The sequence below is a fragment of the Balaenoptera physalus genome (assembly GCF_965194825.1).
Source record: "Balaenoptera physalus genome assembly, chromosome: 1".
NCBI classification, from domain to species: Eukaryota; Metazoa; Chordata; class Mammalia; order Artiodactyla; family Balaenopteridae; genus Balaenoptera; species Balaenoptera physalus.
In genome coordinates, this window is record NC_138882.1 from 143,158,316 (window position 1) to 143,172,055 (window position 13,740).

General features: G+C 40.2%; 1 protein-coding gene across 17 annotated transcripts in view; it reads right to left on the reverse strand.

Moving 5' to 3' along the window:
* Nucleotides 1-11,722: 11,722 nt before the first annotated feature.
* PATJ (PATJ crumbs cell polarity complex component) overlaps nt 11,723-13,740 on the reverse strand; it is a 345,994-nt gene continuing 343,976 nt past the window's right edge. For 9 of the 17 annotated variants that reach the window (XM_082453175.1, XM_082453166.1, XM_082453174.1 and 6 more), the window contains one exon: nt 11,723-13,714. In XM_082453175.1, the coding sequence (XP_082309301.1) occupies nt 13,568-13,714 (147 nt within the window). In that variant the 3' untranslated portion in view covers nt 11,723-13,567. The remainder of the gene's footprint in view (nt 13,715-13,740) is intronic. The other 8 variants (XM_082453165.1, XM_082453171.1, XM_082453164.1 and 5 more) reach the window with 4 other exon arrangements.

Here is a 13,740-nt window from a genome sequence, read left to right on the forward strand (position 1 = left end):
GGCTTCAACAGCAATGGAAAGATGATATACTTCCAGAATGGCTTCAAATATCATCATCTAAAAACTACACTAACGAGTGCATTAATTACCTAGGGTTAATTTTTAAGTTAATGAAATGAATGTGTACAAGATCTGTGTTTGGTAGGAGGATGGAAGAGGCACCCCCTCTCCCCTTGCTTAAACAGGACCTAGTGATCTAAAGCCCAACACCTTCAGGGAAGCCTTCTAGGTCTGGAACCCTCAGTTCTGCATGTCCCCTCCCACCTCCACCCCCTCCTCAGGAAGGGTTTGTCTGGTGGGACAGAAAGTCTGAATGTTGTTGCAGTTGCTTGGGAATGAAAATTTTCAAACCAGGTGTTTGTGGGAGGACCCAAAACATTTGATCTTAACCCTGTCTGCACATTAGAATCCTCTGGGGAGCTTTAAAAAAAAATTCTTGGATCTCACCCTTTCTCCCCCCCAGTCCCCATTTAATTGGTCTGGGGTGTAGCCCAGGAATTGGGCATTTAAAATATTCCCAGGTGATTTTAATGTACAGCCAAAGTTCGGAACCATTGGCTTAAAAAGACAGAAGGCAGCTCACCGAGCTTTCTGGACAGGTGGGGCTGTGTATTGTGTTGCCCGCGGATGAATGTTTATACAGGTGGCCAACTCACAGACTTGTCTCGGTGTAACATACCTCAGATAGCAAGGCGGTGAGGGAGGAGGCCTGTCTTCCTGTCCGCTTGTAACAGTTGGAGGCCGCTGATATTTACCAAAAAGAACTTCCCAGTTGTAACTGACCACAGATCAGAAGGAAAAGGGAGGCGAGTGCTCCAGCCTGGCGGTTCTCTAACTTTAGTGTGTGCTCCAGCCTGGCGGTTCTCTAACTTTAGTGTGTATCAGAGTCAAATGGAGAGTCCGTTAAAACACAGGTTGTTGGGCCGCACCCCAGAGATTCTGATTCAGTTGGTCCAGGGCCGAGCACACATTTGCATCTCTCCCAGGAGATGCTATTGATGCCTGTCAGTGGTTAAACGTTGAGCAACATCGCTCGCTGTGCTAATGAACACTGTGTGCAAAGGCCTAAGGGCAAGAGAGCTTGGCTTATCTTGGGAGGTATTTGGTGACACTAGTATTAATACTACTGCTAGATATTTAGATAGAAGCTAAATCATGAAGTGCCTCAAAAACATGCTGAGTTTGGACTTTACCCTCAGTGCAATGAGAAGCTACTTAATTAGGTATAAATACCTAGGGGGTCCCTGGTGGCGGGATGGCAGGGGCAAGACCTCAGCTGTCTGCTCCTGGGGATCTGGGAAGGTGATAGTGGTGATGGCGATGGCACTGCAGCTGTGGATGCCAGAGGGGCAGGAGGCAGAAAAGGGTTGAGAACAAGGAGGGAGAACACTTCCGTGCTTACTGTAAGGCAAGGCAGTCCCTGGAGGAGTGGCAGTACCCATAATGTCTGTGATAGTTATTGTTATGTATCAACTTTGAGGGTGTTTTTGGATGAGACTAACATTTTTTGTTGTTGTTGTTCAACAAATATATATATATATATATATATATATATATATATATTTAACATCTTTATTGGAGTATAATTGCTTTATGATGGTGTGTTAGCTTCTGCTGTATAACAAAGTGAATCAGCTATACGTATACATATATCTCCATATCCCCTCCCTCTTGCGTCTCCCTCCCACCCTCCTTATCCCACCCCTCTAGGTGGTCACAAAGCACCGAGCTGATCTCCCTGTGCTATGTGGTTGCTTCCCACTAGCTATCTATTTTACGTTTGGTAGTGTATATATGTCCATGCTACTCTCTCACTTCGTCCCAGCTTACCCTTCCCCCTCCCCGTGTCCTCAAGTCCATTCTCTACGTCTGCTTCTTTATTCCTGTCCTGCCCCTAGGTTCATCAGAACCTTTTTTTTTTCTTTAGATTCCATATATATGTGTGAGCATACGGTATTTGTTTTTCTCTCTCTGACTTACTTCACTCTGTATGACAGACTCTAGGTCCATCCACCTCACTACAAATAACTCAATTTCTTTTCTTTTTATGGCTGAGCAATATCCCATTGTACATATGTGCCACATCTTTATCCACTCACCTGTCGATGGACACTTAGGTTGCTTCCATGTCCTGGCTATTGTAAATAGAGCTGCAATGAACATTGTGGTACATGACTCTTTTTGAATTATGGTTTGCTCAGCGTATATGCCCAGTAGTGGGATTGCTGGGTCATATGGTAGTTCTATTTTTAGTTTTTTAAGGAACCTCCATACTGTTCTCTATAGTGGCTGTATCAATTTACATTCCCACCAACAGTGCAAGAGGGTTCCATTTTCTCCAAACCCTCTCCAGTATTTACTGTTTGTAGATTTTTTGATGATGGCCATTCTGACTGGTGTGAGGTGATACCTCATTGTAGTTTTGATTTGCATTTCTCTAATGAAGAGTGATGTAGAGCATCCTTTCATGTGTTTATTGGCAATCTGTATATCTTCTTTGGAGAAATGTCTATTTAGTTCTCCTGCCCATTTCTGGATTGGGTTGTTTGTTTTTTTGATATTGAGCTGCATGAGCTGCTTGTATATTTTGGAGATTAATCCTTTGTCAGTTGCTTCGTTTGCAAATATTTTCTCCAACTCTGAGGGTTGTCTTTTTGTCTGGCTTATGGTTTCCTTTGCTGTGCAAAAGCTTTTGTTTCATTAGGTCCCATTTGTTTATTTTTGTTTTTATTTCCATTTCTCTAGGAGGTGGGTCAAAAAGGATCTTGCTGTGATTTATGTCATAGAGTATTCTGCCTATGTTTTCCTCTGAGAGTTTAACAGTGTCTGGCCTTATATTTAGGTTTTTAATCCATTTTGAGTTCATTTTTGTGTATGGTGTTAGGGAGTGTTCTAATTTCACTCTTTTACATGTAGCTGTCCAGATTTCCCAGAACCACTTATTGAAGAGGCTGTCTTTTCTCCATTGTATATTCTTGCCTCCTTTATCAAAGATAAGGTGACCAAATGTGCGTGGGTTTATCTCTGGGCTTTCTATCCTGATCCATTGATCTATTTTTCTGTTTTTGTGCCACTACTATACTGTCTTGATTACTGTAGCTTTGTAGTATAGTCTGAAGTCAGGGACCCTGATTCCTCCAGCTCCATTTTTCTTTCTCAAGATTGCTTTGGCTATTTGGGGTCTTTTGTGTTTCCATACAAATTGTGAAATTTTTTGTTCTAGTTCTGTGAAAAAAGCCATTGGTAGTTTGACAGGGATTGCACTGAATCTGTAGATTGCTTTGGGTAGTAGAGTCATTTTCACAGTGTTGATTCTTCCAATCCAAGAACATGGTATATCTCTCCATCTGTTTGTATCATCTTTGATTTCTTTCATCAGTGTCTTACAGTTTTCTGCATACAGGTCTTTTGTTTCCTTAGGTAGGTTTATTCCTAGGTATTTTATTATTTTTGTTACAGTGGTAAATGGGAGTGTTTCCTTAATTTCTCTTTCAGATTTTTCTTCATTAGTGTATAGGAATTCAAGAGATTTCTGTGCATTAATTTTGTATCCTGCTACTTTACCAAATTCATTGATTAGCTCTAGTAGTTTTCTGGTAGCATCTTTAGGATTCTCTATGTATAGTACTATGTCATCTGCAAACAGTGACAGTTTGAGTTCTTCTTTTCCAATTTGGATTCCTTTTATTTCTTTTTCATCTCTGATGTGCTGTGGCTAAAACTTCCAAAACTATGTTGAATAATAGTGGTGAGAGTGGGTATCTTCCTCTTGTTCCTGATCTTAGAGGAAATGGTTTCAGTTTTTCACCATTGAGAACGATGTAGGCTGTGGGTTTGTCATATATGGCCTTTACTATGTCGAGGTAATTTCCCTGTGCCTACTTTCTGAAGAGTTTTATCATAAATGGGTGTTGAATTTTGTCAAAAGCTTTTACTGCATCTATTGAGATTATTATATGCTTTCTATCCTTCAGTTTGTTAATATGGTGTATCACATTGATTGATTTGTGTATATTGAAGAATCCTTGCATTCCTGGGATAAACGCCACTTGATCATGCTGTATGATCCTTTTAATGTGCTGTTGGATTCTGTTTGCTAGTATTCTGTTGAGGAATTTTGCATCTATGTTCATCAGTGATATTGGCCTGTAGTTTTCTTTTTTTGTGACATCTTTGTCTGGTTTTGGTATCAGGGTGATGGTGGCCTCGTAGAATGAGTTTGGGAGTGTTCCTCCCTCTGCTATATTTTGGAAGAGTTTGAGAAGGATAGGTGTTAGCTCTTCTCTAAATGTTTGATAGAATTCGCCTGTGAAGCCATCTGGTCCTGGGCTTTTGTTTGTTGGAAGATTTTTAATCACAGTTTCAATTTCAGTGCTTGTGATTGGTCTGTTCATATTTTCTGTTTCTTCCTGGTTCAGTCTCGGAAGTTTGTGCTTTTCTAAGAATTTGTCCATTTCTTCCAGGTTGTCCATTTTATTGGCATATAGTTGCTTGTGGTAATCTCTCATGATTATTTGTATTTTTGCAGTGTCAGTTGTTACTTCTCCTTCATTTTCAATTCTGTTGATTTGAGTCTTCTCCCTTTTATTCTTGATGAGTCTGGCTAGTGGTTTATCAATTTTGTTTACCTTCTCAAAGAACCAGCTTTTAGTTTTATTGATCTTTGCTATTGTTTCCTTAATTTCTTTTTCATTTATTTCTGATCTGATATTTATGATTTCTTTCCTTCTGCTAACTTTGAGTTTTTTTTTTGTTGTTGTTGTTGTTGTTCTTTTTTCTCTAATTGCTTTAGGTGTAGGGTTAGGTTCTTTATTTGAGATGTTTCTTGTTTCTTGAGGTAGGATTGTATTGCTGTGAACTTCTGTCTTAAAACTGCTTTTGCTGCATCCCATAGGTTTTGTGTCATCGTGTTTTCATTGTCATTTGTTCTAGCTATTTTTTGATTTCCTCTTTGATTTCTTCAGTGATCTCTTGTTTATTTAGTAGTGTATTGTTTAGCCTCCTTGTGTTCGTACTTTTTACAGTTTTTTTCCTGTAATTGATATCTAGTCTCATAGTGTTGTGGTCGGAAAAGATACTTGATATGATTTCAGTTTTCTTAATATTTACCAAGGCTTGATTTGTGACCCAAGATATGATCTATTCTGGAGAATGTTCCATGAGCACTTGAGAAGAAAGTGCATTCTGTTTTTTTTAGATGGAATGTCCTATAAATCTCAATTAAGTCCATCTTGTTTAATGTATCATTTAAGGCTTGTGTTTCCTTATTTATTTTCATTTTGGATGATCTGTCCATTGGTGAAAGTGGGGTGTTAAAGTTCCCTACTATTATTGTGTTACTGTCGATTTCCCCTTTTATGGCTGTTAGCATTTGCCTTATGTATTGAGTTGCTCCTATGTTGGGTACATACATATTTACCATTGTTATATTTTCTTCTTGTATTGATCCCTTGGTCATTATGTAGTGTTCTTTTTTTGTCTCTTGTAATAGTCTTTAAAGTGTATTTTGTCTGATATGAGAATTGCTACTCCAGCTTTCTTTTGATTTCCATTTGCATGGAATATCTTTTTCCATCCCCTCACTTTCAGTCTATATGTGTCCCTAGGTCTGAAGTGGGTCTCTTGTAGACAGCATATATGGGGCTTGTTTTTGTATCCATTCAGCCAGTCTATGTCTTTTGGTTGGAGCATTTAATCGATTTACATCTAAGGCAGTTATCAATATGTGTGTTCCTGTTATCATTTTCTTAATTGTTTTGGGTTTGTTATTGTAGGTCTTTTCCTTCTCTTGTGTTTCCTGCCTAGAAAAGTTCCTTTAGCATTTGTTGTAAAGCTGGTTTGGTGGTGCTGAATTCTCTTAACGTTTGCTTGTCTGTAAAGATTTTAATTTCTCCGTCAAATCTGAATGAGATCCTTGCTGGGTAGAGTAATCTTGGTTGTAGGTTTTTCCCTTTCATCACTTTAAATATGTCCTGCCACTTCCTTCTGGCTTGCAGAGTTTCTGCTGAAAGATCAGCCATTAACCTTATGGAGATTCCCTTGTGTGTAATTTGTTGCTTTTCCCTTGCTGCTTTTAATATTTTTTCTTTGTATTTAATTTTTGATAGTTTGATTAATATGTGTCTTGGCGTGTTTCTCCTTTGATTTATCCTGTATGGGACTCTCTGCGCTTCCTGGTCTAGATTGACTATTTCCTTTCTCATGTTAGGGAAATTTTCAATTATAATCCCTTCAAATATTTTCTCAGACCCCCTTTTCTCTTGTTCTTCTGGCGCCCCTATAATTTGAATGTTGGTGTGTTTAATGTTTTCCCAGAGGTCTCTGAGACTGCCCTCAATTCTTTTCATTCTTTTTTCTTTATTCTGCTCTGTGGTAGTTATTTCCACTATTTTATCTTCCAGGTCACTTATCTGTTCTTCTGCCTCAGTTATTCTGCTATTGATTCCTTCTAGAGAATTTTAAATTTCATTTATTGTGTTTTCATCATTGTTTGCTTGCTCTTTAGTTCTTCTAGGTCCTTGTTATACGTTTCTTGTATTTTCTCCATTCTATTTCCAAGGTTTTGGATCATCTTTACCATCATTATTCTGAATTCTTTTTCAGGTAGACTGCCTATTTCCTCCTCATTTGTTTGCTCTGGTGGGTTTTTACCTTGCTCCTTAGTCTGCTGCATATTTCTGTGTCTTCTCATTTTGCTTAACTTACTCTGTTTGGGGGTCTCCTTTTTGCAGGCTTCAGGTTTGTAGTTCCCATTGTTTTTGGTGTCTGCCCCCAGTGGGTGAGGATGGTTCAGTGGCTTGTGTAGGCTTTCTGGTGGAGGGGACTGATGCCTGTGTTCTGGTGGGTGGAGCTGGATCTTGTCTTTTTGGTGGGCAGGGCTGCATCCAGTGGTATGTTTTGGGGTGTCTGTGAACTTAGTATGATTTTAGGCAGCCTCTCCACTAATGGGTGGGGTTGTGTTCCTGTCTATTTGTTTGGCATGGGGCATCCAGCACTGGAGCTTGCTGGTCGTTGGGTGGAGCTGGGTCTTAGCGTTGAGATGGAGATCTCTAGGAGAGCTCTCGCCAATTGGTATTACATGGGACTGGGAGGTCTCTTGTGGTCCAATGTCCTGAACTTGGCTCTTCTACCTCAGAGGCTCAGGCCTGACACCAGGCCAGAGCACCAAGACCCTGTCAGCCACACAGCTGCTGGTCTTGGAGAGTCTCCTAGGGAAGGGGGGGGGGAGCTGCTGCAGCTCACCCTGGGGGCATAGACACCAGCAGCGGCCACTCCTAGGAGTTGATTCTACCGTGAGGAAGGTGGTGCTGGCAGGCGCCATTGTGTGGAGACTAATATTTAAATCAGTAGACTTTGAGTCAGCAGATTGTCTTCTGTAATGTGGGTGGGCCTCATCCAATCAGTTGAAGGCCTGAATAGAACAAAAAGACTGGCCTCTCTGAGCAGGAGGAAATTCTCCTGCAGCCTTCAGACCTCATCTGCACCGTCAACTCTCCTGGGTTGTGAGCCTGCCAGCCCACACTGAAGATTTTGGACTTGCCAGCTTCCATAATTGCATGAGCTATTTCCTTATAATAAATCTCTTTACACACACATCATATTGGTTCTATTTCTCTGGAGAACCCTGACCAATAAAATGTCGGACAGGAAATTTCTGCTCCTAACCTTTACAAACGGATGAATCCCATCCCTCAGGGTGTGGGGGTCCTTGGAATCTGTTTTCAAACAGCTATCCTGAAGTTCCCAGGAAATAAAATGTTTCTGGAGTGGCTGGTACCCCTCACTCCATCACATTTCTTCTGCTCTCCCAGGAGAGGAAAGTGGGGCACATGCCCAGTCAAGACATTAGGCAGGAGGGGCAGGTGACACTGCACCTGTCATCAGCTATGGCTGCCTTGAGAAGAATGCCTAAACTGCTATGGGAATTCCTCCTAGAATGTAGAGCTGTATGGGGAGTTGACAGACTGGGTCTTCTTTGTCAACCTCCAAAATATACGTCTATTTTTCTTGGTCTCCTAGCCTTTATTTTTGTCTTGCAAGTGCCTTGTGTTGTGGAGCTAAGTTAGGGAGAACTGAAATAAGCTTTAAAAATTTGGGGCTAATTTAGAAGCCATGTGTGGGTGCTCTATGACAGTTTGCTAAATTGATGAATTTCCACCAAGATTTACTGAAGACTCTTCTGCCTGCAAATTAGCTGAGTGGACTGGGCAAGCCACTTACTCCCTCTGCCATGCTTTTCCCACCTGTGAAATGAGCGTGGCATTGTGGCAAGCAGGACAGACTCCAATTCTGAGGCTGCCACAATTTCTAAAATCTGATTCTAGAAGGAGGATCAGAAAAAATATTTGCTCCTAAATAGCTCTGCCCAGCACAGGTCCTGATACTTGACAGCAGCGTCTCCAGGACTCAAGACCAAAGCATCTTCTTCCTCCTTAAAGTGAGTGGAAATGGAAGCACTGCTCAGAATGGGTGCAGGTTAGAGACTCTTACACATACACATACACACACACACACACACACACACACACAGAGAACACTTCCAAATTTCAGTTTATCTTGGTGTTATACAGACAGTGAAATGTTTCTTTTTTCATCTTTACTTAAATATAGAGAATTTGAAGTTTGAGAGTCAAGCTGTCAAAAATTTTACATTTGCAGGAGGCTGACATAAAACTGGAACTATTACCTAAATTTAAAATTGTGTGTTCAAAAAAGTCTCACTATTCTGTTTGACTTTAATAGGAAAACAGAAGTATAAATAAAGTATAAAATTGGGGAGAGGAATTGGGGACAAAAAGTTTCAGTTTCTTATAAAGTTTGAAAACCAACACTAAGGAAAGGCGATGTGGCTCCATTTCCCAAGATAAGATGGTGGGAGTCCGCATCCTGAAAAAGTGTGTTCCTGAAGAGGGATATCCTCCCTAGGTCACCTGGGAAGGGGTGGCTGTGGGCAGGGGTGGGAGAAGGAACCCAGGGACTGAGTCAAATGGGCTGTCAATTCCAGAAACTGGGAGAAACCAAGGGGAATTACTGGGATAGTGCTTCTTTAAGTGCAAAATGCTTACAGAAAATTGAATCATCACATTGTGAGAAACTGATTCTTATTACCACCTTAAATCCTTTTGATTAGATCAAGAATAAAGGACTTTTGCTTCTGTCCATGAATTAAGTGCTATGGGAATTGCCTTTAGCACCTGCTGTAGTAAACAATGGAAGAGTGGATATAATATATGAAAAAACAGTTTTCAGACACTGGACAACAGGTAGCACAGGATTTTAATGCCCAAAAAGAAGGGAAACAAGGGAAGGTCTACAAGTGCCCCGGTTTACTGCCTGGAGGCAGTACCCAGGCTACAACCCAGGGAAGGGGAACCAAATACGCTCCATGAGTTGCAGAGAGAGATCAAAGTTCAGGGAAGCCATGGTGGGTGAGCTGTAAGGCAGAGTGCTGGCCAGGAGGGAGCTGCACGGAGTAAGAGATTAGAGCCCTGCAGCTATAGAGGCCCTTAAGTCTTGGTTGGAATATGAATCTGCACATGCACGAGAGGGAACTCTTCAAGGAAAGAATCACCTGGAGTTCAGACAGGGCTGTGGATGGTTTCCACCTGTCAGAGTGGAAAGACCTCATGATATACAGGCATTGGATAGAAATTTCAGAATGCCTTAACAGTGGGACAAAAGTAGCTCTAAAGGCTGCATTAGATCTGCCCTAGGAAAGCCTGAAAACAAAAGTTGAAAGGATCAAACTGATTATGAGTTAACATAACTGCATGCCAGAACAGTCCACTGCCATTTAAAGGAATGCAATGGAATCCATCACCCAACAACGTAAATTTTACAATGCTTGCATCCAATAAAAAATTATCAGACATGCGAAGAAGCCAAAAGATAAGACCCATCCATAATCAGGAAAGAAAATTCAATCAATAGAATACCCCAGGAATAGCAAAGATGGAATACTATAGTAGATAAGGATCCCAACTACTATAGTCTTAAAATATATTCACGTCTATAAAGCAGGGGCAAAGTACAGCCTGTGGGCCAAATTTGGCTCACTGCCTGTGTGTGTAAATAAAGCTTTATTAGAACACAGCCAGCTTGTTCATTTATGTTTTGTCTACTGCTGCTTGCATGCTACAATGGCAAAGTTGAGTATTTATGACAAAGATTACAAAGGCCTGAAAAGCCTAAAATATGTATTATCTGGTTCTTCACATCAAAAGTTTGTTGACCTCTAATGTAAAGGAAAACATGGACATGAGGAGGGAAATGGAAGATATTTTTAAAAGACCCAAATAAAACATCTAAAGATGGGACATACAGAATTTGAAAAGTACACTGGATGAAATTAACATGAAGGTGAATGTGACCTAGTCCGTGTTTTCAAATAAGCATCTCATCTGGTGGAGGCGGGGGTGGGGGTGGCTGACTTCTTTGACAGTGGATGGGTGTGAAGAAGGGAAGAAAGGGAGTGTGGCTGGGTTAATAAAACAGTAGTTTACAATTCCAAATTCCTGGAATGTACCAGGTTAAAATTGCTTGCCGAGGGTTGATGGTAATTGAAGTGCCTTGCCTGGTTCCGGAGGTGGGCAGCAGGCATATGGAGTTGGTATTACTCCCCATCCAGCTATATCCCAGTGGCATGGCTGACAATGGAAGCCTTGGTTTCAGCTTTTTGATAACACAAGCTCTAGTTACACAAGCTCGTACCATTTTAATCAGTTACACACTTTTTGTTATCTGACTTGGGGCAACAATTTAGAGCTAAGCCACTCTCGGAAATATCTTTTTTTTAAAGGTCATTACTTATTGAAACCACTAATCACCAGCATGTGTCTAATTTCAGACCATCTCCATAAATGGGATAAGAGGTTTATTGTTAATATTTATTTATGTAGTACTTACTACGATCCAGGCACTAGACTAAGAGTTCTACTCGGATGTTATTCATTATAGTGCTTTGAACCCTCCTCTCCCCCCTTTCTGATTGAAGAAACTAAATAACTTGGACAAGGTCACATGGCTACTACATCAAGATTCAAACTCAGGCAGTGTGATGCCAAGACTCACCTTCTGGACTGCTATACCGCCTCCTTTGTAAAGTATCTCCTCTAATGCCTGACAACACAGCAGCAATTAATACGAGACAGCTATTAATGGAGCCTAGATGTTAATAGGACACTAGACTTTGTGAAAAGTTGATTCTTTTTCTATTAGGGAACAAAATAGCTGATGAAAACACAAAACCAGATGCAGAAATTAAACTTTTTCATATATAATAAAACTCCATTTGCTCCTTGGTAACTACATTTATTTAGAATTTTTGGAAATATCTTATACATACAAACATTCAGCAGTTTTATCTTTCCTGGTTTACTTCCCTCTCATGCTAACTCTAATAAATGATATCATTACTATACTTAAATGGCCCAAATGATGAGGCTATAACAATATATGTGGCTATGAGAGAACTACTCCTTTCACAAATTCCCATCTTCATATCCTCTTAGCTTGGTAAGTTCTGATGCAAAAAAAAAAAAAATGTTTTTGGGAAGGCAGTTATTTACTAGTCATGCAAGCAGAGACAGAACCAGTTATGAGAAGCAATAGTTATATCAATTTACTGCAGCAAGGAGTATAAAACACCACAATTCCTTTATCAAGAGACTTGTTGTAGCGTGTCCTAAAAGGATAATGTGTAAAGAAACAAAACAATGATATGTTACTTCAAAATGTGTATTTAATGGCCATTCCATCAAAATCAAGCAGAATCACATTTCAAAAGTATATATATATATATAACATATGTATGTATTTTTTTTTAAGGTGCATTTTCAAGTTTTATTTGGGCTTTATTTCTTCTTGGCTGCTTGAGGTGTCCTTGCAGATACAATTAACAGAGAACGTTCTGAGGCTGATAGGTTCTCATGCATTGAAAAATAATTTCTAACAACACTGCGTATCTTGGGATACATTAGACATTTCAAAAGCCATGTGTAAATTCAGAAAACTTAATACCAGTAATGAAAGACATTTTCAACATGAAATTTAGGCACTCTATACTTTGGAATAGCCACAAAATATTCCAACAAGAGTTAATGCACTTTGTGATTACATCTACTGAAAGATAGTTCTCAATTAAAATCTATACTTATTAAATAACATTTTAAATTGGAGCCCATTACATTTTGATAATTATTGTGAATCATTTGCAGCATTGTGTTTTAGGTAAATAATGCCACACTACTTCTATTACCCATTCTGATACTCATCTTTTGTGGTGCATTTTTTCACAGAAGAACCTATAACATTCATTGATAAGCATCTCCCTCCCCCCACTTTTCCTGCTAATACCTGAATAAGAAGGCCCCGAACCAACTTTAAAGGTATTCTTGTATTTTCTGCTGTAGTTGCTTTCTTAGCATGCACACTTCAGCAAACGGGAGGCTGCCTGGAGACCAGAAAACAGTCGCCAAGGAGCCATCACTGATTCCTAGGCTCAGTCCATTTGTTCAGTCACTTTGTGGCTAAGTGCGTTGCTCCATCTACGTTCCTACACTGTGTGCTGCTCGACTGACAGGTATGGAGCCAAGCGGAGGGATACTCAAATTTGTCACTCCACTTTGCACAATGCCAAGGCCATCCAGACCTTGGCTGACTTTAGTAAAAACTCGCTGATCTCTGCAGTGTGGTTCTGGGGCTTCCACCTCCTCGTCTGAAGCCTGAGGTGTGGGAATGATGCCTGCCTACTGAAATGCTGTTAACTCCAGATGAACTTCCCAGACTTGAGCATAACTTAGCATTGTTAGAATTCAGAATATGGATGCTAATTGTTCTTGCTGAGAAGAAGGTGCATTTTCTCAGTAGTATGCATTTATGTAGCTAAGAAAACAATTAGAAAGCCATTCAGAATTTTTAGATTACAGTCTGCAAATTGACTCATCATAATCACCAATGACTAACTTATAAAGATCTACCCAGAGAAATGAATTTGAGGCTTATTTGACGATAAGTCGTACAGAAAAGAGCACAGTAATTTCCCACAGGAGAATCTGGTATTTCATCATGGGCATCACTGCTAAGTTAATTACACTGCTAATGTTTTCTGGGGTATCTGAAGAGACAATTAGCATACGTAAATCATGAGTGAGATGACAAGTTGCTTAGCATTTGTTTCTGTTCATCGGATGCGATCTGGTTGCTGCTCAGCCTCCGTATGAGTCAGGATGGGGAGAGAAGGACACAAGGAATGAGAGGTTGTTAACTTCTATTTCAGCAAATATAATCAGAACCACTTACTACTAGTTGATAAACATTGACGTTAAATGCAAAACGCATAAGACTCAGCTGTTAGAAATTAACCTCACCAAGAGGTGAGAGAATCTGGGAAACATCAGATTGTCAACTTGGGAAATTCACGTGAAACCTGGGCCATCTCTCCCAAGCAGAGAGGTTGAGATGGTAAGAATGAAGGTGGGTTTTAGTTGAGGCTGCTTTTCATCCTCAGAACTTTGTCTTCCTATGGATATTCTACAACCACATCTATCTTGTGATCAGGACCCAAGGCTCAGGATAGCACAGTTAAGACTACAGTTCCTCTCTGATGTTTTAGAATGGCCACAGCTTCCTCATGTGTAACACCTTCCAGAGTCTCACCATTAACAGCTAAAATCTGATCACCTCGCTTCAATCGGCCGTCATCTGCAGCTGCTCCCTGCAAACAAGAAACATTCCAGTTTA